Source organism: Hyperolius riggenbachi, chromosome 2 (genome assembly GCF_040937935.1).
Source record: "Hyperolius riggenbachi isolate aHypRig1 chromosome 2, aHypRig1.pri, whole genome shotgun sequence".
NCBI lineage: Eukaryota > Metazoa > Chordata > Amphibia > Anura > Hyperoliidae > Hyperolius > Hyperolius riggenbachi.
In genome coordinates, this window is record NC_090647.1 from 141,624,251 (window position 1) to 141,650,850 (window position 26,600).

Here is a 26,600-nt window from a genome sequence, read left to right on the forward strand (position 1 = left end):
GTGGAGATGAGTGATAACCGGTGGGGTCTTCTGCTGTTGTAGCCCATCCGCCTCAAGGTTGTGCATGCTGTGGCTTCACAAATGCTTTGCTGCATACCTCGGTTGTAATGAGTGGTTATTTCAGTCAACGTTGCTCTTCTATCAGCTTGAAACAGTCGGCTCATTCTCCTCTGACCTCTAGCATCAACCAGGCATTTTCGCCCACAGGACTGCTGCATACTGGATGTTTTTCCCTTTTCACACCATTTTTTGTAAACCCTAGAAATTGTTGTGCATGAAAATCCCAGTAACTGAGCAGATTGTGAAATACGCAGACTGGCCCGTCTGGCACCAACAACCATGCCACGCTCAGAATTGCTTAAATCCCCTTTTTTTTCCCATCCTGACATTCAGTTTGGAGTTCAGGAGATTGTCTTGACCAGGACCACACCCCTAAATGCATTGAAGCAACTGCCATGTGATTGGTTGATTAGATAATTGCATTAATGAGAAATTAAACAGGTGTTACTAATTATCCTTTAGGTGAAAGTATAAGGCCCCTCAGGCTGTGTTCCCACTTGAGAGTAAAATGGATATGTTTTTGTCCATTTTACTGCACAGCAAAACTGAAAGTGAATGGCTCCTATTTTATATATGTTACGGCCAGAACCCGAAGTTTGGCCACTTCAGGTTCTGGCCGGCCAATCTGCGAAGTGGACGCTGCGCTGCGGCCAATGTGAGAAATGAAATGATTCCTGTAACATTAATGTATCTTCTGGCCGCAGCGCTGCGGGCAAATTTATCACAACTTAGTTAATTTCACGAAATTAAGCCGGCAGCAATGTAACAGATGAAGCCGAAGGCTTTTGCTCTGCCTCTATCTCCTCCCCCTGCCTCTTTCTCTCTCTTATGGGCAGCCGGCGAGGACACGCGTGCCCCCCAGAGTCGTTCGTCGCGGCAGGGAAGCAGAGCGGGGAGGCTGCAGACATTGCTTCTGCCAGCACCCGCTCTGCAAAAACGGCACGATTCCCTGCTGCGACGAACGACTCTGGGGGACACGCGTGTCCCTGCCGGCTGCCCATAAGAGAAGGAGAGAGAGGCGGGGGGAGGAGAGAGAGGCAGAGAAAAAGCCGGCGGCTTCATCTGTTACATTGCCGCCGGCTTCATTTCCTGAAATTAACTAAGTTGTGATAAATTTGCCCACTGCGCTGCGGCCAGAAGATGCATTAATGTTACAGGAATCATTTCATTTCTCACATTGGCCGCAGCGCAGCGCCATTTCGCACATTGGCCGGCCAGAACCCGAAGTGGCCGGCCAGAACTAGAAGTGGCCAAACTTCGGGTTCTGGCTGGCCGTAACATATATATGGAACCATTCACATTTGTCAGTCTGTGACTGAATAATTTGGTCTGTTGCAGTAAGCGGACTGCACTTCTGTGCAGTCCGCGATAATCCCAGACAAGCAAATGTGTTCCCCATATAGCCTATGGTGCTAACACACCTGCCCCGGGTTCCAGCAGGACCACAGCAGACCATCAGAGCGGATGCTACACTATCCGCTCCTGCTGGCCACACATGATCCGCCCACTTCATGTACAGAACGGAGCCAAGCCTCAGGTCATCTAAAACTTAAAGTATACCCGAAGTTACATGTGACATGAGACGTGTATGTACAGTGCCTAGCACACAAATAACTATTCTGTGTTCCTTTTTTTCTTTCTCTGTCTGAAAGAGTTAAATATCAGGTATGTAAGTGGCTGCCTCAGTCCTGACTCAGACAGGAAGTGACTACAGTTTGACCCTCAGTGATGAGAAATTCCAACTATAAAATACTTTCCTAGCAGAAAATGGCTTCTGAGAGCAAGAAAGAGATAAAAAGGGGGAATTTCTTATCAGTGAGGGTCACACTGTAGTCACTTCCTGTCTGAGTCAGGACTGAGTCAGCCACTTACATACCGGATATTTAACTCTTTCAGGCAGAGAATGAAAAAAAGGAACACAGCATAGTTATTTGTGTGCTAGGCACTGTACATACACCTGTCTATCTCATCATGTCACACGTCACTTCAGGTTGTGATGAATTGTCTTACGAGTAGAACAAGCAAAAGATCAATGCTTATTGATGTGTATATCTGATTTTAGAAGAAAGGCAGGGGCGTAGCAATAGGGGGTGCAGAGGTAGCGACCGCATTGGGGCCCTTGGGCCAGAGGGGCCCCCAAAGGGCCCTCCCTCAACTACAGTATTAGCTCTCTATTGGTCCTGTGCTCAAAATAATCACTTCTATAGATACTTTGAATAGTGGTAATCATTAACAAACTGTTCCCCATCCCCTTCTTGCACCTCTGACACTGTAGTTGCCATTGGCAGGTTTTGGTGCGCCGTACAGGGCCGGATTTACAATAAGGCACTGTAGGCACGTGCCTACAGGCGCCTGATGATGGAAAGGCGGCTCCCTCCCCTCCTCAAGCGCCTCACTCCCTCCTTCCCTATGCAGAGTCTTGAGCAGAGAGGAAATGAGAGGTTACTAACCCAGCACTCGTCATTCCACTGACGACATCTTCAGTCAGGAGTATTTCTAGCTACTTAATACTGAGGTTCCTCTAACCACCTAATACTTGGCGATACCTTTAGCTAAAATTGAGGGTACTTCTGGCTACCTAATACTAAGGGGCACCTGTAGCCACCTATGATGTGTAAGGGAAAAGTGACAGCTGAGCCAGCTAGTACACTTGCAGTGCAGTTTGGTGGGGATTTGTAGGTTCATGGAGGGCGAATTCTATCTGTGCCTACAGGCTCCTGTGAGGTAAATCCGGGCCTGGCGCCGTATCAATTGTTATGTATAGAGTGCTTGGGGGGCCCCATTGTAAAACTTGCATCGGGGCCCACAGCACCTTAGCTACGCCACTGAAGAAAGGTAATATAGAAATAGCCGTTTGCCATAGGAAATACTCTCCCTCTGATTACACAGGAAACAGGCTGTGCAGCCAAACCAATATTAAAACTTCTTACATTTTACTTTAAAGAATCACTTTTTAGTTTAATCATTAAAATAGTCTAAATAGCAAAGAAGACATGGAAAGTGCAATAACTACTCACAACCAAATATTAGCTCAGTGTAATCAGCTCAGCAGCATGAGTCCAGATGGTCTGCTGGGGGTTTAAACGCTGCAGCATTTTACTTAGACCAGTGATTTCCAATAAAGTTGCAAAAAAACACAGCAAACCTTTAGCATACCTACTTTTTGAGATAAGAAAGAGGGACACTTAAGCCACGCCCCTGCCACATCTCTAATTACGCCCCCACCACACCCCTAGTCACGTATAACATAAAGATTTCATTAAAAAAAAAAATGTTGTTTTATAATTCAAACCAAAATGATCCTTTCTAACTGAGTTCATTGTCCTTCATATTAACATTTAAAATAAGAAATATATCAATTTAAAGGATGCAAATAAAGTTTTAAATTACCGGTAATTAAAGGAACACTATATATTTACATATTTTTTTTCAATTGAGATAGGAATTGTTTGGGATGTGCTGCTAAGTACTGGTGTATACATTTCACTGGAAACCTCTTTGTTTACTGTTATCAAAATACTTTCAAACTTTACTGACGCCAAAACTGACGGCAGAACGAGCCATGAGGGGTGGGGAAATTCCCCTCACACATGATCAGTTAACCCTGTGTGTAACGCTGTGTGTGAGACGGATAAAGTTCCCAAGAGCTGCAGCTTCTGTGTCCTGTGTTTCTGACTGAAGTGTCTAAAGAGAGCAGAGGAAACTTGTTATGAACATTTGTAATTGTAACAGCTTTTCATAGTGTTTTTGCTTTCTGAGAAAAATACTCTGTAGTGTGATATGCAAAAAAACAACACTGGCTGTGCATTGAAGCAGACACCACTTCTGCAATTGATTTGTCCCAATAGAGCTAAATCCTACACTCAATAAATTACAGCTTTTGCCTCTGATATTTAACATGAAAAGTAGGAAAATGTTTACACAGCTACTCAGACATTATTTGTACACTGTCATTTTGGAACACTTGGGCATTGATAGTATTCCTTTAACCACTTGAGGACCGCAGTGTTAAACCCCCCTCAAGACCAGGCCATTTTTAATTAAATTGGCTACTGCAGCTTTAATGCCAAGTTGCAGGGCCACTCGACACAGCACACAAGTGTTTCCTTCCCCCCCTTTTCTCCCCACAAACAGAGCTCTTTGTTGGTGGAGTCTGATCGCCCAACAGGCTTCAGCCTATGACAGCCGATCACCTCTGTGCCTCAGGAGGGAACAGCCGTGTCACACGGCTGTCCCCAGTACAGTGCTGCTGCAGATCACAGCGCTGTACGTGTAATTAGACGGCGGTTACGCCTACGTTAGGTGGTCCTGGGGCTGCCACGCGCCCACGCCCATCGGCGTGACACGGTCGGCTAGTAGTTAAACACATTTTTCTGTAGAACAATACATATATTTACATACATCTGTATATCAGTCCTGAAAGAGGGACAAATAAAGAAGACAGAGGGATTGGGTTCCTAAAGAGGGACTGTCTCTCCAAATGAGGGACAGTTGGGAGCTATGCCTTTAGATCTCTGTGACACACTGCTGGTGGATGCAAGCTATTTGTCAAGTCATGAGTATTCACTGTCTGCTTAGTTATCTCTACAGTAGACTGCAATGGACAACACCTCAACAAACTTGTGAAAGGACTCGTAAGGAATAATGGGAACCTTCTGCATGTTGATATCAATCTGTTACCTGCTACAGTAATGGTTAAGGGCTCTGCCTCTGATACAGGAGACCTGGGTTCAAATCTCCCATTCAGTAAGCCAGCACCTATTCAGTAAGGAGTTCTTTGGGCGAGACTCCCTAACACTGCTACTGCCTACTGAGTGTGCTCTAGCTGCCTTGCAAGCACTTTGAGCCCATCAGGAGAAAACGCTATACAAACATAAGTATTGTTGTTATTATTACTACAGTAATATGTAGAGGCTAGAGCAGGCATGGGCAAACTTGGCCCTCCAGCTGTAAAGGAACTACAAATCCCACAATGCATTTGCCTTTATGAGTCATGACTGTGGCTGTCAGACTCCTGCAATGCATTGTGGGACTTGTAGTTCCTTAACAGCTGGAGGGCCAAGTTTGCCCATGCCTGGACTAGAGAGAAAATGACCCTTAATCCTGCAAGTCACACTATGAAAGTAATTTGGAGGGTTCTTTACATATTCTCCTACATCCTAGAAATTGTATTGTCCACCCAAATTGTTGAGTTTGAATGTGTGGTGGTATCAGACTTCTAATGTCCACTGGGTGATACAAAACCGTACAGTGTTGTGTGCAAAATTTGTGGGGAAAAAACATGCTGTATGAATAAATAAACAGAACAGAAGTAAAATAACCACCAAATTTTGACGTGCTGAAGCAGTGTAGAAATGGTGAGAAGGAAGTGCTGGAGATACTAAATGTAGCAGAACACACTACCAATCACCCAGTACTGGCTGTAGGTGTTTGGGTGTGTTTGCTGCATGAGCCATTTCAGTTCAGCATTTCCAGCAGTGACTGAGTTAACACTGACTGTATGAATTGTGCAGTAATTCACCAGTAAAATCTTTTAACAAGCTTCCCTCAACCAGTTACAGGAAGTTCAGGCTTACTGTGACGACCTCGCCAAGGCCAGCTTTGTGTCTTTGAGTACGCCAGCGTGTGAAAGGCACATATTTAGGAAGTCAGCTGCTTTTACATGAGTTGTATAAATAGGCAGAGGAATAACCTTGGTGACTAATGAAGTGCAAATATTTGTATTGATCCACACCGACGCTTAACCTTGCTGGTCTGAATAAATGCTTACATGATGCAGGCTAAAGACGGGACCCATTTGTTAAGTTCTTAAATGTAGCTTTCACCATTAGATATTCTAAAACTAAACAAAGTCCCTGCTTGAGCAGAAACACTTATTTACTGCTGGCATATACAAGATGTAATCACTGGGATGTCCTGATAACTGAAAAAAGTAAATCCAGCCCAGGTTTGTTGGATCAGTTATGTTCTTTACTGCTCTAGGGCCCGTTTCCACTCATCGTAAATTAGTTATTGCGGTTTTCCACTATGGCTCTGCAAGCAATGCATGTCAATGGAGTCCTATCCATTAAATGCGGTTGAGCCACTGCAGTGCAATACGGCGCTGCGGGGGGAAATATGAATTGCATGCTGCAGGTACCTGCAGCACGCATCTGATTCCCCCTCCCCCCCCCCAGCAGTGAATGACAGTTGCTTCCGGACTTATGGAACGTAGCCACAGCTGTCTGCAATACGGAAAGCTGGATGCAGAAAGAATCCGACTGGTGAAAAACGGCCCTTACAGCTGTCGGTAAATCATGCTTTAAGTCCGTTTCCTCTGTACACGGTGCGATGCGCCTACATAGCTGCATCACACCGCGGCCGAACTGTAACCAATGCACGGCAATAGAACAGTTTCCATTGTGTGCTGGTGATGCGGAGCAATTATCAGAGAATCTGCAGCATGCTGCAGATTCTCGCAGAGTCGCATACGCCCACATCCGCGTCCCGTCTCCTCCAGTCACTTCCGCATCGGAAGATGACGTGGAAGTGACAGGACCGCAAGCGGAAGTCATGCAATGTGGCTAGGTAGCCGCACTCGCATCACTTCACAAGTAGAAATGGGCCCTTAAAGTGGATCTGTCATCTCTGCCATTGGCCGTCATGTAACTAAACTTTAATGACCATAGTGTCTAGAAGGGTACAAAAACACATAATTACCTATAATAAATCTACTTCTTGGCTACATGGCCTTGCTTTAATACTGCCGTGGCAATATGGAAATGCCCAGAGGGCTGGGCAGCAGTACTAAACAGCCTGAGGCTCCTGGAGGCTGACAGTAGTTTTTATGGAAGAGGATAGAGGAGGGCAGAAGTAGTAGGACAGCAAAGTTTCTCAGATGCAGCTTACTATCAACTTGGCTCATTTTAAGAACAGCAATTAGTTGAAAAGGATTTTTTTTTCTTTTGGCTGATTGATATTGTGTTCCCTGTTTCACTCTGGGCAGTCCTTTCATAGAAGTGTAGGTGGTCTTAAACTGAGCATATACTTTCAAGATGCTTGTTGGATCATATTTCATGGTGAATCGGTGTAGGTCAACTGATCAATATTTTTTTGTTGTACATAGTAAGTATTTTGATAGTTGGTATAATATAACCATCATGTTTCATATATGTATTTTCTTAGATAAACCCCACAATCCGATGGTAAATGCTGGAGCAATTGTCATTTCATCGTTGATCAAAGTGAGTATGGATCCAACTTCTCATCATATAGTTTATTAAACCTGGCTAATGATGTTCTTTAGATGTAACTTATGGAGTCTGATTATCATATGTAGTCTGATATTTTGGCCATTTGTGGCTAGTTTACAGCTTGTTTATAATTTAGCACAGGTTACAGTATTTAAAAAAGAAGTGTAACATGTCAAGATCCATGAAATGTGAGGCTGGCTGTGGATATTAGAGGTCTATTACCAGGTCCAGGTGATTGTTTGGGGGCATTTTTCATGACGCACGGCTTCTCAGCCTGCACAGAATGCCGCTGATTTTGGCACGGTTATAGCAGCACTGCTTTAGTCCGTGCCCCACGTAAAGGTAATTTGGGGTTTTGGCGATTACCGGACACCAAATTACTTCTTCCTCCAGGTTGCTACAACCCGAAGGGGGAATAGTGATTGGCAACGCCCGGAATTTGTGCGGCAGCTGAGTGAGCCATTCGGCTCACCCAGCGCCAAAATGATGGGTGCCCACAACGAATGTATGCCATTTTCTGTGTTTGATAGCTACCTGGCTGCCAGGGCGTAGATTACAATCAACCAACGCTGCGCGTTCTCGCCACTTTTGTCGCTTCCGGCGATCTCGCCACTGTTGCCCCACCGCAGCTCACTCGTTCTGCCGTCTCTAACGGCAGAGCCCCGTGAGCGGGTCAGGAGCCGATTTCATTGGCTCCTGACCATGTCTATCAAAGTAAGCCGCTCCCATTGGCTTACTTTGATAGGCAGAGTCCGGAGCCAATGAAAGCGACTCCTGACCGGCTCACAGGAACTCTGCCGTCATAGAGACGGCAGAGTGGGTGGCCCAGGTTCATGATATGAGGAGGTGGTGGCGATTGCAGCGGGTAAGTGCGGCAATTCGTCGCTATTTCGCCATTTCTGGTACCAGCGGTCTCTGATCCTTAAGGGGGCAGAGACCGCTGGTACTTAAGAGGTTAAGGTATTTTAAAGATCATTTACAGTCTGAAAAAGATCTCCCGCAGGGAACTATCATGAAAATCTTCTATGACAAGTAGAACGTATAAAAATCAGATTACACTGAAACAAATTAATATAGAAAAAGGTAGTAATAACAATGTAGTCGGGAAGAATGGCCTTGTTTATAAAAATAAAAGCACTCATTCATTTAACATAATATAAGTTGACCACTAATGGTATTATTTTCAGTGAACAATCCCCAAATGATCAGATAAGTGTGATTGGATTGGCAGAAAATAAAGCTTGTAGATATCTCAACTTGACTGTGAATGATTCCAACGATGATCGTTCTATGACAATGTAGTCAATAGGAAAACGTTTTTATAATCCGTTGTGATGGAGAGGAAGTACCGACTGGTTAATTGATGGTGAAATAGTTGATGTATTATGACATTTTATTTTTAATTGCCTTTAGCTGATCACTTGGGCGATTCTTTGCTGAAAATTGGGCCGTTTCGCGCCGATTAGGTGCAGTGGCGCATCATCAGGACAACCTGATGATGCGCCACTGCACCTAATCGGCGCGAAACGGCTGTCGACCTCTCTAAACTGCCTGTACCTCTCTTTCCATGATTTGGAGATGTAATGTATGCCTGTTTTACTGGATTTGAATTAAAAGTGAAGTTTTAATAGGGATGTGCAAGGCCTCTTTTTCTTCTTAAGTGAAAAATTTGAATGCAGGTTGAAGCACATGAATGCAGCTAGCCAAATAAGTATACTTACGTTAATTTTGTACTCTGTCTGAAAGCGCTGCCACTTCCTCCTGCAGTTTTCAAAATTAATAATCGTCGTGTTTCGTCGGCTGCTGTTAACCATCAATTAACCATCGTTCAACAAGTTTTTATCAAAAGATGGTTACACGATGTCCCATGAAACAAACAGTCAGCAGAGAAAATCTTTTAAAGCTTTACCGTAGTCTAATCAGGATATGACCTACCCTGACCAACCTATATCAGGTATGCAGTCAATCATTCATTTTTTGGTTTTTGAGACCAACATAATTTGGTGACAAGGATTTCTTCCTTTTTTTTCTTCCACGGGTGTTTTTTTTCCCTTCTTTTTTTATAGCATTATTTTTTTTTTAATTGTGCTTAATACAAATGTCTGGTGAAAGAGCAGGGCTATGTCTGAAGCTGTTTTTTTCTTTGAATAACACACATTTTGGTGTTGCAACCATCAGTGGACCCTCAATAGTGCATGTAAAAACAGAGGCTGCTTAGTGAATGAACAGCTGTCATCTTTATTCAGGATAACCTTTGCCATCCTAGCATCCACCAATCAGCACCTCTCTTTAATTATCACTGGCAAAACTGGTTGCTGAGGATACATGGTGTTTGTTTATAACCCTTGAAACAATTCTTTCAGTTTCTGCAAGCCGTAGGCAGGCTCACACGGATGGAGGAGAAGGCACAAGGCAGAGCTCTGACTTCTAAGATGACAGTCATGATCTGCTTAGTAAGTGCCCAGGATCCTGGCACTTCCGTTGTGCTTAAGAAGATAACAATGGGTATGTGCAGGCATTTCATAGTCAATGCTTTCCATTGGTTATGCTTTTTTGTATAGTTTCCTTCTAGTACATCTAAACCCAAAATTGAACAAGGCAAATACTGGAAGCAACTTTTTTTTCTTTTTGGTAGTGTACAGTATTACTGTACTTTTGGAACTAACATTTTCAAATTGCAAAACTTGAGATCTCTCCCACCTGTTATTTCCTGTTGCAGTGCTTACAACCTACTTCCTATGAACTGCAAAAATCCACTGCCTTATGTAGGCACATTTTCTACTGTGATGCGGGGATAATGTAGTGTGTCATGTATTGGCTTCCTTCTTTCTGTATCACATGGTCCAACTTGACTGATGCACGCAACAATTAAGTCCAGTGAGGACACATGATAATACAATTATGTGGTAGCGGGGCGGCGCAGCAGTCAGTCTCCATGTCTCTGTCTTACCACTACTATGTGACTAGAGAGCTAACTTGCCTGTGGGGTGCTCAAAACTTACAAACAGGGGTGTGCAAAACAGGCAGGTCCCAAGCACTCTCACAATGCCTGGGTTAACTTCTCTTCATATTTGGGGATTTTACTTCTATACACTGTTAATATTCATATATCAGCCTGATTGCTATAGAATTTGCCCTGTTCATCGTGGGTTTGTTTAGGTTTTAGTGCTTTGAAAGGAGCCTTTGGCCTGATGGTACACGCTCCTCCCCTCTTCCAAAAAGACAAACTTAAGAGAGATGATAGCAGGAACATTACTGAAAAAATGCATGAACTGGTTACCAATTAGCTTGTTTATAAAGCCCACTGATCCCCTTTTTGTTCAGAGTAGTACTTGTTTACCTTGTAGTGCAGTAGTTTAGTGTTAGTAGAATATTGTGCATACCTTGATACACAATTTCATGACAATTTTGTTTTATAATTTCAGCAAGGTGCAAACAAGGCTGAACAGTTTGACTATGTAAGTATGTAACATCTGTAGTGTGTTCTATACCAGTAGACTGGGGGCCTATATGCTAATTACTTTTTCTCCTCGGTTTTCTACTAGGTGAAATATTCACACCTTCTAAACCACCCTGGCGCTAGCTACATGATTCCCCCCTCCCTGCGGCATCCCTCCCACCCCTCCGATCACCGCCGGTGATCAAGCCCATCCGGAAATCCCGTTCTGAACGGGATTTCCTTTAGGGCTTCCCTCATCGCCATGGCAACGAATGGAATAACGTCATCGACGTCGTAACGTCACAGGGAGCATCGGCGGTGAGCGGCGGTGATCGTCCCCAACACGCAGCTAGCAAAGTGCTTGCTGCGTGTTTTTTAAAAAAAATCGGCCCACCAGGGCCTGAGCGGTGCCCTGCAGCGGTTATGGGCGAGCTGAGCTCGTCCATACCGCCAAGGAGGGTAATGAAATGCCTTTTCAACCAGCAGCAAGTGAGAAAATCCTCAAAATAATTTTGATAGTACTTTTTTCACCTTTTCACATACTTTTCTGAACTGTTTTCTATTGCAGAGTGCTGAAAAGTTATTTTAAAAATAGGTTGAACAATTGTCTTCTAGGAGAAAACTCAGGCCTCTGTGTGCTTTCTATGCTTTCTCTGTTTTTAATTAACCAGCACAACTGTCATCTTCGTGTTTACCATGTATCTGCATCAGTGTTTTACTTCAGCTTACATCTGGAAATATGCCTGAAGAAGGGGACTAGATCCCAGAAAGCTTGCATCATTTAACTCTATTAGTTAGCCATTCAAAGGTATTATTTTTTTACAAAACGTTGTTTTTTTTCTACCCATATAATCTGTTTTTAATTAAAAGACAGCTATCAATAACCACGTGCTCTAAAATGACAACATACAAATAATGTCTAAGTAGATGTGTAAGCATATTTCTACCCTTCATGTTATATATCAGAGGCAAAAGCTATAATTCCTTGCATGTAGGTTGTAGCTGCATTGGAAGGATTCATTAGCAAAGGGGAGTCAGTGCTTTGTGAGAAATGTGACAATACATCCAGTGCTGGTCTCTGCATATATCTCAGTAAACTACAGACGGCAAATAAAAAAAAAAAAACCCTTCAGTATGAAAAATCCTGCCTTGACACACACACGCACACACACGCACACACACGCACACACGCACAACAAGCAGAGCTAGCAGTTGGAAATTTATCTGTAACTCTTACTCTCTGTTACTCTCCTCAGACAGCCATCCCTGTATGGACAGCTCATTTAGAGAGACAAGCAGCTGCAGTTTAAGCTACTGCAAAATATATGTACACAAAGGGTTAACAGATGTATGGAGAGGGATTCCCCCTTTCCCTCATGATTCACTGGTCAGACACAGTGGTCTGACACCCTTGGGAAGGAAATTTGATAACATGAAATGAAGAGATAACCAGGGGGAAATATACAGCAGTACCTAGGAACACCTAGACAAGCTACAGTATGTCCATCCCAGTTTAGAAAACATGTTAATTGATAGTTGTCCTTCAACCACTAGCCACATTTGCGGCAACTACCCCCCTGCGGGAAGACTGCTGCCATTCCAGGGGCATAGATATTCATCTTAAGCTTAAGCTGCTAATGCGCAGCGACCCCCCGAATGCACACACAACCCCCTCCCCAGAGTTGTAGATTGATAATCAGTGAATGAGAACACATTTCCCATTCACCGATCAATGTGCCTGGTGCCTGTGATCAATGATCACTGGCATCAATGAGGTGCCACTTGCTATTGATTAAATTGAAAGCGAAAGCACCCACAGTACACAGGAATGAACTGGGGGGGGGGGGGGGGGGGCATCTAGTGGCCAAGTAGTAAAATGACACCCTACATACATTTATATTAAATAAAAATACAGTAATTCCCCATTAGAATTAACCCTTTAACACTGCCAGTTTCCCCCAAAAAGTGTGTGTATATAATAAATAAATGGATAGATAGATAGATAGATAGATAGATAGATAGATAGATAGATAGATAGATAGATAGATAGATAGATAAAAAGAAAACCTTTAAAAAATACATAAGTTACCTTAGGGGTATATTACTATTATTTTGCAAATAAGGGCTTGTAATTAATGACGGATGCAAAACTGTAAAAAATACATCTTCACTTCCAAATAAATATTGTCACCATATATTGTATTAGGGACATATTTTGAATGTTATATTAACCGGGACAAATGGGTAAATAAAATGTGTGGGTTTTATCCGCTGTAGCATGCTTTATTTTAAAACTATAATGGCCTGAAAACTTAGAAATAATGATTTTTTTTCCATTTTTTTCTTATTATTCCCAGTAAAATTAATTTAGAATAAAATAATTCATAGCAAAACGTGCCACCCCCAAAAAAGCCAAATTGGTGGCAAAAAACAAGATCTAGATCATTTAGTTGTGATAAGTAGTGATAAGGTTTGTGGCAAATGAATGGAAGGAGCGCTGAAAGGTGAAAATTGCTCTGTTACATAAGGGGAAAACCTCTCAGTGATGAAGTGGTTAAGTACTGTATATTTCCCAGAGCTGTGCATCTAGTAGTCATCTTATCTTTATACAGGTTTGGGTAAGGGAGTCCAGGCATGTCATGCTCTCCTCTAGTCATAATGCTCTCCTATAGTCTATATGTGTAGTATAAGTGCACATCTATTTGTATAACAGCCATAAAAGGCTCATTTTGCTCTTCAGCCATTAAGACTCAGCAGAGCTACTGAAGCAGCACATTCACACACACCGCTGCACAAAATAATTTTGCATGATAAAATATACCTCTATTCTGCCAATGTTGCTATTACTTTTTCCACTGTCATTTAAAATGTTCTGCCCTAATCAGAATACCAAAGAATGCTACAGAGTAGGAGTTTCCTGCAATAACTTAAAGAAAACCAGTACTTTTAAAACACATTTCCTCAGTTTAAATAACCAAGCCAAGCATGTCTGTGAAACTAGGGCTGACTGTATACAGTAACACGAGAGGAGGAATCCCTGGCATCCTATACCAAGCAAATGATGCATGGGCTAGCTTACAAGCTGCTGGAACTAATGAGCATTGAGTATGCACACCTAACAGGATGCAAAGGTTATCTTCTTCCAGCATCAGCACTTTTCTGTAGGCATGTGCTGTATAGAAATAATGATTTATGCTACACTGCAGTCAGTCAGGTATGAGGAGCAATGCAACAGATATATTTTATTTCTACACAAATGTTAATTATTCTGTGAGCATGTTGGGTGTCCTGATTTTTTTTCCTGAATCCTTAGCTGTTGTTTCCGATAGTATTTTTATGATGGGTTGTTTGGTTCAGGGCTGAGTGCATCATACAGAACTTTTGTCTGCAGCATGAAATCTTACATTGCCATAGAAGGCAATGATGAGAGGTCATGTCTGTTTAATAACAAGGAATGTAAACCTATCCTCACAGCACCAGAGCCTTCAGTTTGGCAGAATGCATCAACACAGCATTAGCAAGACACAAGAAAGCACAAATTTAGGTTACGAAATCTACTGATTCGGAGTCTGTCCTAACCGGACTCCAGGGCATGTTTTGAAAGTAAGACTAGTGGTATGTAAGAGGAAATCCGAAAACCCAGAGGAAACCCATGTGCAACATATGTGGAATATACACACTTCCTGCAGACATAGGAGCTGATTTACAAAACCTTATCTTACTTAACATATGATTCATCTCTCCTCAACTGTCAATCTTGGAACTTTGCACTTGGCCATCATGCAATTTACCTTTTCTCTTAAATTCTCTCCTAGGAGATAATTTTTCATCTTCTGTTTAAAATAACTTTTCAGCACTCTACAATTTAAAAAGTAGCAAAATGTAGGTGATAAAGTACTTTCTAAAAGTATTCTAAATATTTTCTTGCTTGCCGGTTGCTTAAAAGGCATTTTATTAAAGTGGACCCAAATTAAAAATACAAGATTTCAGAAATAAAATCTATTTTCTAAATTATAATAATAAATAGAAGCCTTTTTTTCAGCTACATAATGACAAATATTAATATTTTACATTTATTGGAGGAACCCCTCCCTTCCTTTTATATTGCCGGGACAGAATCCGTCAGACTGGTGGAGTAGCAGGTGTCCGGCAAAGGAGGAATTGCTAATGGCTGCCCCCAGTATAACCCTAGTAATGAAAAGAGAAGGGTGAAAGGCATGCACTGAAATGCTCATAGGCTTGAAGGAGTGTTTATTTATCTTTGTATGTGTCAGAGTGGTGCAACTAAATATTTTGAATTAAAAAAATGTTTGGTTTGGGTCCGCTTTAATAAGGTGTGAAAATATAACCTAGGAGAAAAAGTGAATTGATTGAGGGACCTTGTCCATCTCATGAATCCCCTCTCCTTGGGCCTGATGCACTAACTTTCTGTATACAGCACACAGCAATTTTACGCCAGGGGAGTAGCACGCTTTGCGCAATTAGCGTAACTCTCATTATCTGGGTAATGCGCTACTTGCATGAGTACAGTAGTGTAACGTGCTTTACCATAGCAGCATACACATTTCCCAGGCAACAGAGGTTGCTACGCCCCTGGCATTAGTATCGGTAAAATTGCTGTGCACTGCCTGCACATTGCAACTTTACCAAAGCTTTGTGCATCATCCACCTTATTTGCTTATCTTATGAGTTCGCTCTTATAGTTGAGGTAAAAAAGTAAGTAAAGTGAGAAAATTCAAGAGAAAAGCTTGGTGAATCAATCCCAATATCCTTGAAGGAGATCAAGTAAAGGCCCTCTTGCTACTAGTTCTTACCGTGCTTCATCATGCATGTCTACTGATTTGGTTGGCTTCAGCCTCCATATGTCTCTCACCTCGGGTTCCCTTTAAATAGAAATAGATGCTTCCCAAAGTAGTGTTATATTACCAGGCTCATTTTAAAAAGCTATGTCAGGGATAAAGTTCAGAACAAATTACATTACCATTAATCAAGTAAGAGAAAGGACAGTGCGGGTCACATGACGAGAGACAATGCTGTAGTCATGGAGATAGGGACACTGGGGAGAAGGTAGAGTAGGTGGTGCCTGGAGAGGTGAGTTGCTCCTCCCCTCTAGTTCATTTACTACTCTGCACTGCAGGTTGGCCCACCTATGAGACAACAGCACAAATTTATGTGATTGTACTTTCAATAAAAAAAGTCTCTTCTTCATGCTGTGTATAGAATGCGGTTTCTGGGCTTTCTCTCTTAGTTTATATAGTTAGAAACTGTATTGACATCTACCATGCTTAAAATGTACATGATTTCATATGCAAGTGGAGGATTCTAATACAGTACTGTAAATACTTCCAAGAGTTAGAGAGTGGCAAATGTTTTGTGGTGGAGAATTCCAGAGGAGGGAAAAAGTTGTGAAAAATCTTGTCTGTGGCCTGGTGCACACCAGAGGAGTTTTTCTGAGCGTTTTGAGTTTTTAAATCTGCTGCTAATGTTATCCTATGTGTCTGTGCACACTGGAGCAATGAGGTTTTGTAAAAAAAAACCCATAGCATTACATTGGGAAGAGCTTTTGAAACCTCTAAAAGCTCTTCCCAATGTAATGCTATGGTTTTTTTTTACAAAACCTCATTGCTCCAGTGTGCACAGACACATAGGATAACATTAGCAGCAGATTTTAAAACTCAAAACGCTCAGAAAAACTCCTCTGGTGTGCACCAGGCCTTTGTGAATGTGCGGTGGTGATTCTAGTGGAGTACAGAAGAAGGTGGTTTGCAAAATGTTGTGGCTTGGGTGGTACTTGGAAACAAGTGAAGAGGTGTATAGAGGAGAGAGGTTGTGAAGAGCTTTGTAGACTAGAGTTAGAAGTTTAAAGTTGATCTGTGGAGTGGCACTAGAGGAAATGTGAAGGATAGGTTGATTAGTTGTGCACCTGAGTACAGTATGGACTGAAGTGACGCCAGTCTGCAAGATTGCAGCGCAGAATGTTACAGTAATCAAGGTGCGGTCTAAAGCAACAAGTAAATGAATAAATATGATAAACTGAAATGCAACACATGGTTTATTATTGCCATTCTAATTTTCCCATCCAGAATTAATTTACCTGTTTCTTTCTGCTGTTTCCAGGTTTTGGATTTTCTGAAAAAGATGTCGGGAAATGAATTTGTTGGCTTCAACAATGCAACGTAAGGAGCAAGGGTGTATCGGTGCCAAGCTCGAGTGTGAAGAGCTTGCATGTGCCACTGTAATTATCCTGCCACAAATTGTAAACACTTGCCTGATAATAGTGTTACATGTCACCTGCCTTCACCATTACTTTATATACTCTGTGCGGCAGGGGTGTTAGATGTCCAAGCAGACAATTTGGGCACTGGCACCCGGTAATGTGGGCGACGTATAGACTGCAATGTTAATTGTGGGTATAACGGCCAAATTACCACGTTGCCCTTTTTCAGCGCACTGATCCTGACTGTGCTTGCAGCGCAGCATTAGAGACCAGTAGCTCATTTATAGCCTACTACCATTACTAAAAATAACCTCTTTATGTAGTTTACATGTTTCCAACATACAAAGCTAATGTTAGTCATAGCTGATGTCAACCTTCCAGATGTCAATGAACTGGCCAACTACATAGTTTTTTTTTTTTTTTTTTTGGTTACCAGACCTTTTTTCTTATAAGATATGCAAAACATGGTACCACAGGAGTAGTGTTGTTGTTGTTTGCATCTGAATTTCCATATTCGGAAACCTGGATAATTCTGTGCACTGCCATTCAGCACCATTAGCAGGGGATACAGTTACAAACTTGTGCTCCATGTGGCACTGCATGTGACTCTGTTTCCTCCTTCCAAGCCAGAAAGAGTAAGCATCGGAGTCACATGAAGCACAATGTAGAACGCAACTCCATGACTCCAACCCCTGCTAATGGTGCTGAATGGCTGTCTACGGTGTTCGGGTTTCCGTATCAAAAACCTGGATGCGAACAACACTACTACAGAAGAGTAAGCCCAGTTTAGCACAAAATGTACATAATTTGTAAACCATGGCAAACATACAAGGTTTGGTGTTAGATACCCAGAATTCTCCTCTCTTTGTTTGCTTTGTGTGTGCAAAGCAGGAGGTAAAGTGTATTGCATTGTACACAGTTGTGTAGCTACTGCCCCTCTCCCCTTCCAGCACTGCATACATAGCAATTGGATGAGGGCTCAGACATGCTTTTCATGTGTTGAGTGGGGTGTAAGCAGTGGAAAGGGAGCAGTGGAATGAATTTTATTGCAATATCACAATCATTGAACAGGGTGGAGGATTGTTGCATCCATAGAGGTCCATATGCAGAGCTGAGAACAATCACTCTCATCTCAACACCAGCTGAGCCAATGAAGGCCTCTTTCCCAATGCCTGACTGTGAGGCACATGGAGAGGTGCAAAGCAGAGATTTTGGAAACCCTAGCGTAATCACAGGTCTATCCTCGTAATGCAACTTGTTAACAACACTTGGAATGAAATGTATAGAGATGATTTGCTAAGGATTGTTTTTTTCTTAGGGACATTGGAGACACGCTTTAGTGGTGAGTTCATATTACTTGAGATCACACATCTGCTCACCTGCTATGAAGGGTCCTGCTTTCCTTTCTGGATTCCTAATTATCTCTGAATTCTGGAAAACAGGAACGTTGTCCTTCTAGCAACAGCATTCAGCAGTATTAAAGGATAATTGAACTTATAACAAGATCTGCCATTTTTGTTTGTTTTATACAAACTGTTTTAAAACAGGCTATGCAAGTGTATGCAGGATGCTGGACCGTGGTGGAGAATGATGTCTTCTTTCACATGAACATGTAGTACTTTACTGTTATTGCATAGATTCACTGAGATCTGGTGTTCTTTGGAGATTCACAGAGATTACTGTACTTTAGAGATTCACGGAGATTTTGTACTTTGCATTGATCTGACTTGGGGTTGGCTGTGTGGTGGCAGCACAGTACAGGACTTCTCTATACAATCTGATCTGCTGTGTGACCTGTATTGGCAAGAACAGCTAGTTAGTTAGTGTAATCAGATCTTCTGAAGTTGTCACTATGGGAAATTCTGCCTGCTGTAAGAATGTTTGGACAGGGGAGGCAGTGGAATACTCAATGTACAAGGAAACCTGGTTGGAAATTTCCAGCAGTTATATGTGATACTTCTGATTGCGGTGCATAATGATGTGTTATCCAGGCAATTATGTCATCTTTGTATTTCAAATCTCTTCCAGAGCCGACAGACAGACCTAGACTTAGCATGATTAAATTGCAGCTTATAATTTTGTGAAACCCCATTCGAGCAGAACTATCTGCCTGTGTTTAAAGGTGACCTTGTAGTGATTTCCTATCTGCCAGTAATTTTGGTTACATATTTTATTATGAAAACGAGAAAACATAGTAGAAGAAAGAAAAAAAATCTCCATTGAAAGTACAATGTATTAAGACCGGCTTCTGCCAGTAATTGTGTGCAGTATAGTCTTACACACTCTTCCTGTCTGGTTGCTGTCACAAGCCTGCACTCGACTTAGCTGCAGACTGTCCCCATAGTTGGATGTAAAACCACTTGACTCCTAAATCACTGCCTCTTTCCCACCTGACATCTACCAAGGCCCAGCGTAGGTGCAGAAGCCAGGTGATGACATCACTAGGGGCCAGGAGAGGTGTGGCTGGTGCAGGAGGGTATGATGTGGCAGTAGAGGGCATGACCAGGAACTCCAGCCACATTTCAGGATTCACTGGGCCGCAGCAGCCATATTAAATTGAGCAGCCTGTGCTGCTGAGGGGGCAAGGCCTTACCTTCTATTTGTGTCCATGCAAACCTCTACAGATTTGTTTTACTTCTGAATGCAAAAAAACCAGATCAGATTACCAGTCAAATAGTAGGATTTCTGTAAATGCCGAGCTCCTGTCTATTTTTTGAAGGTCAGTACCTCTTTGGGAACCAAATCCCTCTGTCCCTCTTTCTTCCCCATGGCCATTCTTTCAGGGCTGGTGTACAGATCTATGTGAATATATCTATTTTTCTGCTTAAAATTGTGTTTAATTGTAAACTTTATTCCCGTACTTTAAATTGATATATTTCTAAGGCCTCGTTCAGACTATACGCGCTGCCATGCGCATTTTGGCAGCGCGTATAGTGTGTGACATGCAAGAACGGTAGAAGGGCATAGACAGCCCTTCTACAGTTCCCATCATATGCAGCGCGATTGCGCTATCGCCTGCTGCACGCATTTTCGGGAATCGCAGCGCAGATCCCATTCATTGTAGTGAATGGGATCCGCAGCGCATAGTAGTGCAGATGGCGTGCGATCGGACGCGTTGCGTTCCGATCGCACAGCCATCTGTGCTAAATGATGTGAACAAGGCCTTACTATGAACATTAATCAGAAGGAAATAGTGGCAATAGAAAGGACCAGTGTGGTATGAATGATAAAACTACATCTTTTGCATATAAATTCTTTGTGGTATGCGTATCTAGGGGTGTGGAGGGGGTGTGGCTGGAGGTGTGGCACAGGCATGTCTTAAAGATGTCCCTCTTTCTTACAGAAGAAAGTTTGGAGGTATGGTGAATGACATGACGATCGTGTCATATATATCCCATGCCATTATCTGTCATGGGCTGTCAGGGGGATACTTTATGTAGGCTGAAAAATAACTTTATATTATGATGGAATTTAAAGTTGTAAAATATTTTTTTTTTTTTTTTTTAAACAATGCTGCAAATGAAGTGGAATTTCCATGGCCTGCTTATGATCTCATCTTACTTGGCTCTCACAGCTTGCCTTGCCAAGCTTGTGAAGCAGAGTAACAAACCACCCACATGTAACTGATGATTCATTTGCCTATGGCTTTATGTCACTGTGATGGAGAACACTCTTGTGTGCCTGTAGAGTGACTTACTGCTGTGTGTTTGTAGTGTGACTTGTAAACTGTTTAGGAGCCTGTGTAACACTATAAAATCCAATCCATGTGTGCTCAGGATGTCCTGCTGTGCTTACTGACCCTACATATGCTGAATCTCCTGCAGGTTTCAGTCTGAGAAGGAGACGGGAGACCGCAACTATGCCATTGGGTATTACCTGAAAGAGAAGAAGGTACAGCCATCGTATGCAGAGACTCCTGTGCTTAGTGTGGAATGTACAGACGAGTGTAGTGTAGAGCTCATGTATGCCCGGACACTGGTAAACTGCTACAGCACTGGCTTTCCCAGTTGAGGGCATATTATGCATTGGTGAATTTCAGTATTAAAGTGTACTTGAGGCGACACGTGACATGATGAGATAAACATGTGTATGTACAGTACAAAACATGTTAATAAGCTGTTGTGTTTTAATTTGCGGCCTGAAAAAGTTAATTTTCAGGCATGCAAGTGACAGTTTCTGTCTTGCCGGGAATATAGTAAACCTCACTGATAAGCAAATTACAGCCATAAACGTTTTCCTGGAAGAATACAACTTCTGAGGGCAGGGGAGAGATAGAAAAAGGTCAATAGTTCATATATTTTAACTCTTGGGACACTTAATAGTCTGCCATTGAGCAGAGACAATAAAATAATCCACTTTGCAAATGTTTAAATATAAAAAAAACCCTGGAATATCTAAAAATAAAAAAGGTCATTTTTAGGAGTATAAATATTAGTATTTTCACCTCGGATTCACTTTCTGTATCAAAATCTGAAGATAGTTTGCTGCCTGTGAGCAAAAAATATCCAGGATGTTTTAATATAGCGAATTCACCGTCTTATGCATTGTATATCCCCTTTAAGTAAATGTTTCCAAGTAGACAGATGGGCTGCCATGTAAGCAGAGATTGTTGTAGGGATCATCAAAGAAGTTAATAATTTAGCATTGATGCAAATTGTCTTCTAATTTTATGCAGATTTATGCAGTTTGGAAACGGAGCATTCAGATGCAACGGCTGATTGTTCCTATTCCAAGCTGCATTTATTTGCAAGAGGGCAGGAACACACTAGGCAGAAACGCTAGCATTGCGGTAAAAGCTAGTGTTAACGCACATAATGCAAGTGAATGGGACGCATGAAAAAAAGCATATGTTAGCGTTCTGCAATGTGCATTTTTGAAAACGCAGGGCATCTAAAAGGCACATAATGAATGTCTATGGTGACGCAGATGTAATGCGTTTTAATGCGTGTTTTTTTAAAGTTTGATACGTATGTATTTCTGCCTCTGTCTAGTGATCTAGTGTCTAGTGATTTCCATAAACCGCATATCAAAAATGCATACAAAACGCACACAAAAATGCATATGCTTTATTTTATGCGCAAAACGTAAATGCAGTAAAATGCAAGATGAATGCTAAAAAAACGCATGTGCAAAACACAATTAAAATGCTCTCAAAACGCATATCAAATGCACAAACATATATGCAACAAAAGGCTACCTTTCACGGATCGCCTAGTGTGTTCCCAGCCTAACAATTGCATTTAATTGGCACTATTAGCACCTCATTGACCATCTCTACTCTCTTATAATCCCGAACCACATATTAGGTGTGAAGTTCTGACATGAAACCTGAAATGAATTCTTAGTAAACTGCTATGTTTATATCCATAGCAGCCTACTTTTCCTGATTTCACTGGCTCTGTACAACCTTCATAAATCAATTTATCATGATTATCGTTAAAATTTTCCTACAGTATCAACATATTTTTCTCAATGCTTTATGGTGCACAGCAAACAATTCACATGACTTACTGGCCCTGTGATGGACTCACAATACAATGTTCCTATCAAAGTCCAGGGTCAATATGGAAGGAGCCAAATAATCTATTGGTATGTTTTCGGGGTATGTGAGGGAACAAGAACCCCCCAGGGTAGACTCACACCTACACTAAGATCCAAAGACCATACAGTATGGAGACCAGAGCTCTAGTAAACACGCTAGACCAGCATTGTCCGAAGTAAACTGAGGAATGGCTTGTTGCCCGAGTATCAGTGGAAAGAAAGAAGCATGAAAAGACCCTGACAAATTACGATTATTGCCCATGTAGATTGATCTGACCAGGTGGATCCATACAGATGATTATTGGTGTTAGTCGGTAGGAAACACAGAAATCAGAAGTTGATGGTGCCTAGCTACTTATGTAGGTCCAGTTCCTGCATTTTGAGCTGCAACTAATGATATATTATACCGTTACTGTGCTTTTTTTATTTCAAGTGTGCCATGTCGCCATCAGACATGGTTTATTATTCGCATAGTGGTCGGTGATCGTTCTTCTATAAATGATGGCGATCTAGCGTGTATACGGGGTTTAGCTGGTATATGAACCTAAGACTCTACACTGCAAGGCAGTCTTGCAGACCTGCTAGCTAAATAATGCTTGTTATAAAATAATTTGCTTGAAATGTACTTTAAACTGTGCAGCAGATTAACATTTATGATGATCATTTTACTGCATTATTAGAGCTAAACAAATTGGATATTTCTTTTATCTTGCAGTGTTTCCCCCCTGGTGCTGACATGGTGGCTGCTCTAGATCTGTATTTCCAGGTCAGTGTGTTCTGCATGTGGTACTTAGATCTTTAGATGTGTCTTTGAACTAGGAGCCTGTTCATACATAAAAGATGGAAATGTTGAGTTAAAAAGACTCCCAGTTTTTAGCTGCAGTTTCAGTGAGGTGACAAGGTGTCCTTGGAGGTCACATGTCACTGAACAAAGCACAACCAAATTGCTGTGAGAGTGCAGTGCTCTGAACACGTCTGCTTTAGTACTGAAATGTGAATAGCAACACTTCTATATATACCGTAGTTAGTAGTTTCATAACATGTTCTAATTTGCCACTAGATCTAAAGCTATTATGAAATGCCCATGCCCAACGGGTGCAAATATGCTAGTAATTAGGAGTAAGATACAGTATTTACCTGCAGTTTAGAGCTTGGAGGAAGATCCTCCAGAGGTTTCACCACTGCTGCCCTGGACTCTCTTGATCGCCCCGCCGCATTGCACCACAACGCAAAAATGTCAATCTTATGACTCTGTGACAGAGTACGCCAACAAGGTCATATGCATATGGCCGCCCCTCGCCCAGCGACATACTCCCTGCTGGACAAGAAATGCATCACTGGGATTCTAGGGTTTCCCCATCGTATTCCCTTTGTTTCACACACTGGTGCAACACCATAAGTGTACTAGGCCCAATTGCCTTGCATTGCCATTGCTTTACCCTGCGGTAAAAAAAGATAATAAAATGCAGCTTTGTAAAGGGGGCCGCAGTCTGAAAATAATCTATTTACTGCCACTTATCTGACTGATTTCACCACTTTCTGCATATAGTACACACACACACACAAACACACACACACACACACACACACACACGCACGCACGCACGCACGCACGCACGCACACACACACACACACACACACCATAAATGCTAAAGTTTGGATGTTTGTTACGCAATCACGCAACAATGGCTGAACGTATTTGAATGAAACTTGGCACACACATAGTACATTACCTGGAATAACATATAGGATACTTTTTATCCCCATAACCAAAAAGTGGACGGAGACGAATACAAATTTCACTGGGAAATTCTAAATGGTAGGGTTCTCAAACTTTGCACAGTTGGTCACTGGGTGACTGGGATTAATATTTAGAAAAGTGAGTGGAGCCTACAAAAGCCAATCAAAATTCACCTATTGATTTTCAAGGGGAAAATTTAATTGCTGCCTTTCTTGCACTGTTAATGGTACTCAAACCTAGTACAGTTGGTCATTGGGTGACTGGCGTTCAAATTCAGAAAAGGGGGTGGAGCCACAGCTAATCAGATTTGTTTCATTTCAATGCAAATTATTGATGCCATAGAGTGCAAAGCTCACAAACTAGGTCATTGAGTAATTGTGTGTTAGGGTTAGAAAAAGTGGGTGGAGCCAACACCAGCCAAAGACATATCCGGACAACGCCGGGCCATCAGTTAGTATAAAATATTTTGAAAATTAAAAAAAGAAACAATTCTTTTTGTCAAATGTTTCTTGCTATTACTAATGCACATTACAGAAATGGTTTCATTTTCCAATTAATAGGAAGGGAGGTTTTCCATGGAAACCCTGCTGAATAATTCATTATCTTATGAAGGTCGCTGTATAACCTTATGTTTTCCTGTCTCCTCTTATTCTAGCTTTGCTCTATTGAGATTACCTGTGAATCAGGGAGTGTGATTGCTGCCACCCTGGCAAACGGTGGCATCTGCCCCATCACCGGAGAGCGGGTGCTGAGCGCAGAAGCCGTGAGGAACACACTGAGCCTCATGTATTCCTGTGGCATGTATGATTTCTCTGGACAGTTTGCCTTTCATGTGAGTCAATCAATAATCGGATATCAGTATATACAAATCTTGTGATTTTATTGTCATCAAGGCCTCTTTCACACAGGCAACGGAACTGTGCACTTATCCAGCAGTTCAGCCTCCCATCCACCAGTCACCAAGTGCCTTCTGGCTGAATTTACATGCGTTGCAGTGCGATCATCCCATCAAATGCACACTGCATCTCATGTAAGTCAATGGAATAGTTTCCATTGACCAGAATTTCCGTTCGCGGTGCAATGTGATGCGGCTAAAATTATCAATAGCATGCTGCAGTTTCCCACAGCGCGCATCCAAGTCCCATAGTGGTAATATTGAGCCGCCGCCTCATCACACCATGAACGGAACTGCTTGCGGTGCGAGGATCTCATTGCACCATGGCAATGTGACCAGCAGAAATGGGCCCTAATGCATCCAGTTGGCACGCAAGGTCTGTAAGCCCACAGATGTCAATGTTTCACGCGTGGTGCAGTTTCCCGGCAACAAGCGCATCTGCACTCTTATGGCCCATACTCACGGGCTGCAATTGTCGCTGCAACCACGTGGCGCGCGCGTCACCCGTGAGTAAGAGGCATGCACCCTGAACCGTCGCTCGTCGCTGCTGTCGCCAGGCGATTGGCGGCGGTCAATCGCATGGCGACAGTTGCCACCGCAACCTCACCGCAACTGTCGCTAGTCCGCGTGTGTATGCGGACTAGCGACAGCAACCTAATAGCCGGAGCATTGAGTTTCCGGCAGGGGGGAGGAACGTCGGCGACAGCTTCCGTCGCATCCCTAGTCCCACTTCCGCGTGTGTATGCAGAGGGACCTGGCGACGAGCTGTCACCGAACTGTCGCGCACACGCTCCCGTGTGCTAGCGACATGCTAGAAAAGTTGCCCGTGAGTATGGGCCATTATAATGTGATGTGCTGGCCGCCTGTTCACTGCTGTGCTGAGCGCTAGCAACAATTCCCCTCCTTCAGCCTCTCGTGTGAAAGAGGCCTAAACGTCAGTAATAAAGCAACCTTACAAATCCATATAAAAAAATATACCAGTGCTGGACGAAATAATACATCCAAAAGAATAGTTTGCTGCAGATTTGAGATAAGAATGTAAACTCCAAATGTTTTCAGTTCAGTTGTAAGAAACCATTTTGTTTCATGCAACTAAACAGAAACGCTTTGCAGTGTGCACTATCAACACAGCAGCATCGTGACTCATAATACACATTGCTGTGTTTTCTGGTGCAGACCCCATTCTGTTTTAGTGAATCAAGCCATGTTACAGTGCACAGAACCACTGCCAGAGGACATTTTAAAGGGACTTCGAGTAGTGCAGTAACTATGGAAAGATGCATACCATTTTGAAGCTCTCTTGCTCCTCTTTCCAATGATATATAAACCGCCACCCTACGCCTTTTAGTTTTTGTTATTTTTGTGATCGAAATCGTGGCCGCCATCTTGGATTCCTTATTCAGCATTGTATTACACAGGACGGCACTTTCCCCAGTGTCGGCAGCTCCATTCAGCACAATGCAATGAAATACAA

General features: G+C 42.4%; 1 protein-coding gene across 2 annotated transcripts in view; it reads left to right on the top strand.

Moving 5' to 3' along the window:
* Window positions 1–26,600, top strand: part of GLS2 (glutaminase 2) — a 122,493-nt gene that overhangs the window by 77,312 nt on the left and 18,581 nt on the right. For both annotated transcript variants that reach the window (XM_068267566.1, XM_068267567.1), the window contains 6 exons: window positions 7,225–7,283; window positions 10,718–10,750; window positions 16,849–16,907; window positions 20,773–20,839; window positions 23,205–23,255; window positions 24,887–25,063. In XM_068267566.1, coding sequence (XP_068123667.1) covers window positions 7,225–7,283; window positions 10,718–10,750; window positions 16,849–16,907; window positions 20,773–20,839; window positions 23,205–23,255; window positions 24,887–25,063 — 446 coding nt within the window. The remainder of the gene's footprint in view (window positions 1–7,224; window positions 7,284–10,717; window positions 10,751–16,848; window positions 16,908–20,772; window positions 20,840–23,204; window positions 23,256–24,886; window positions 25,064–26,600) is intronic.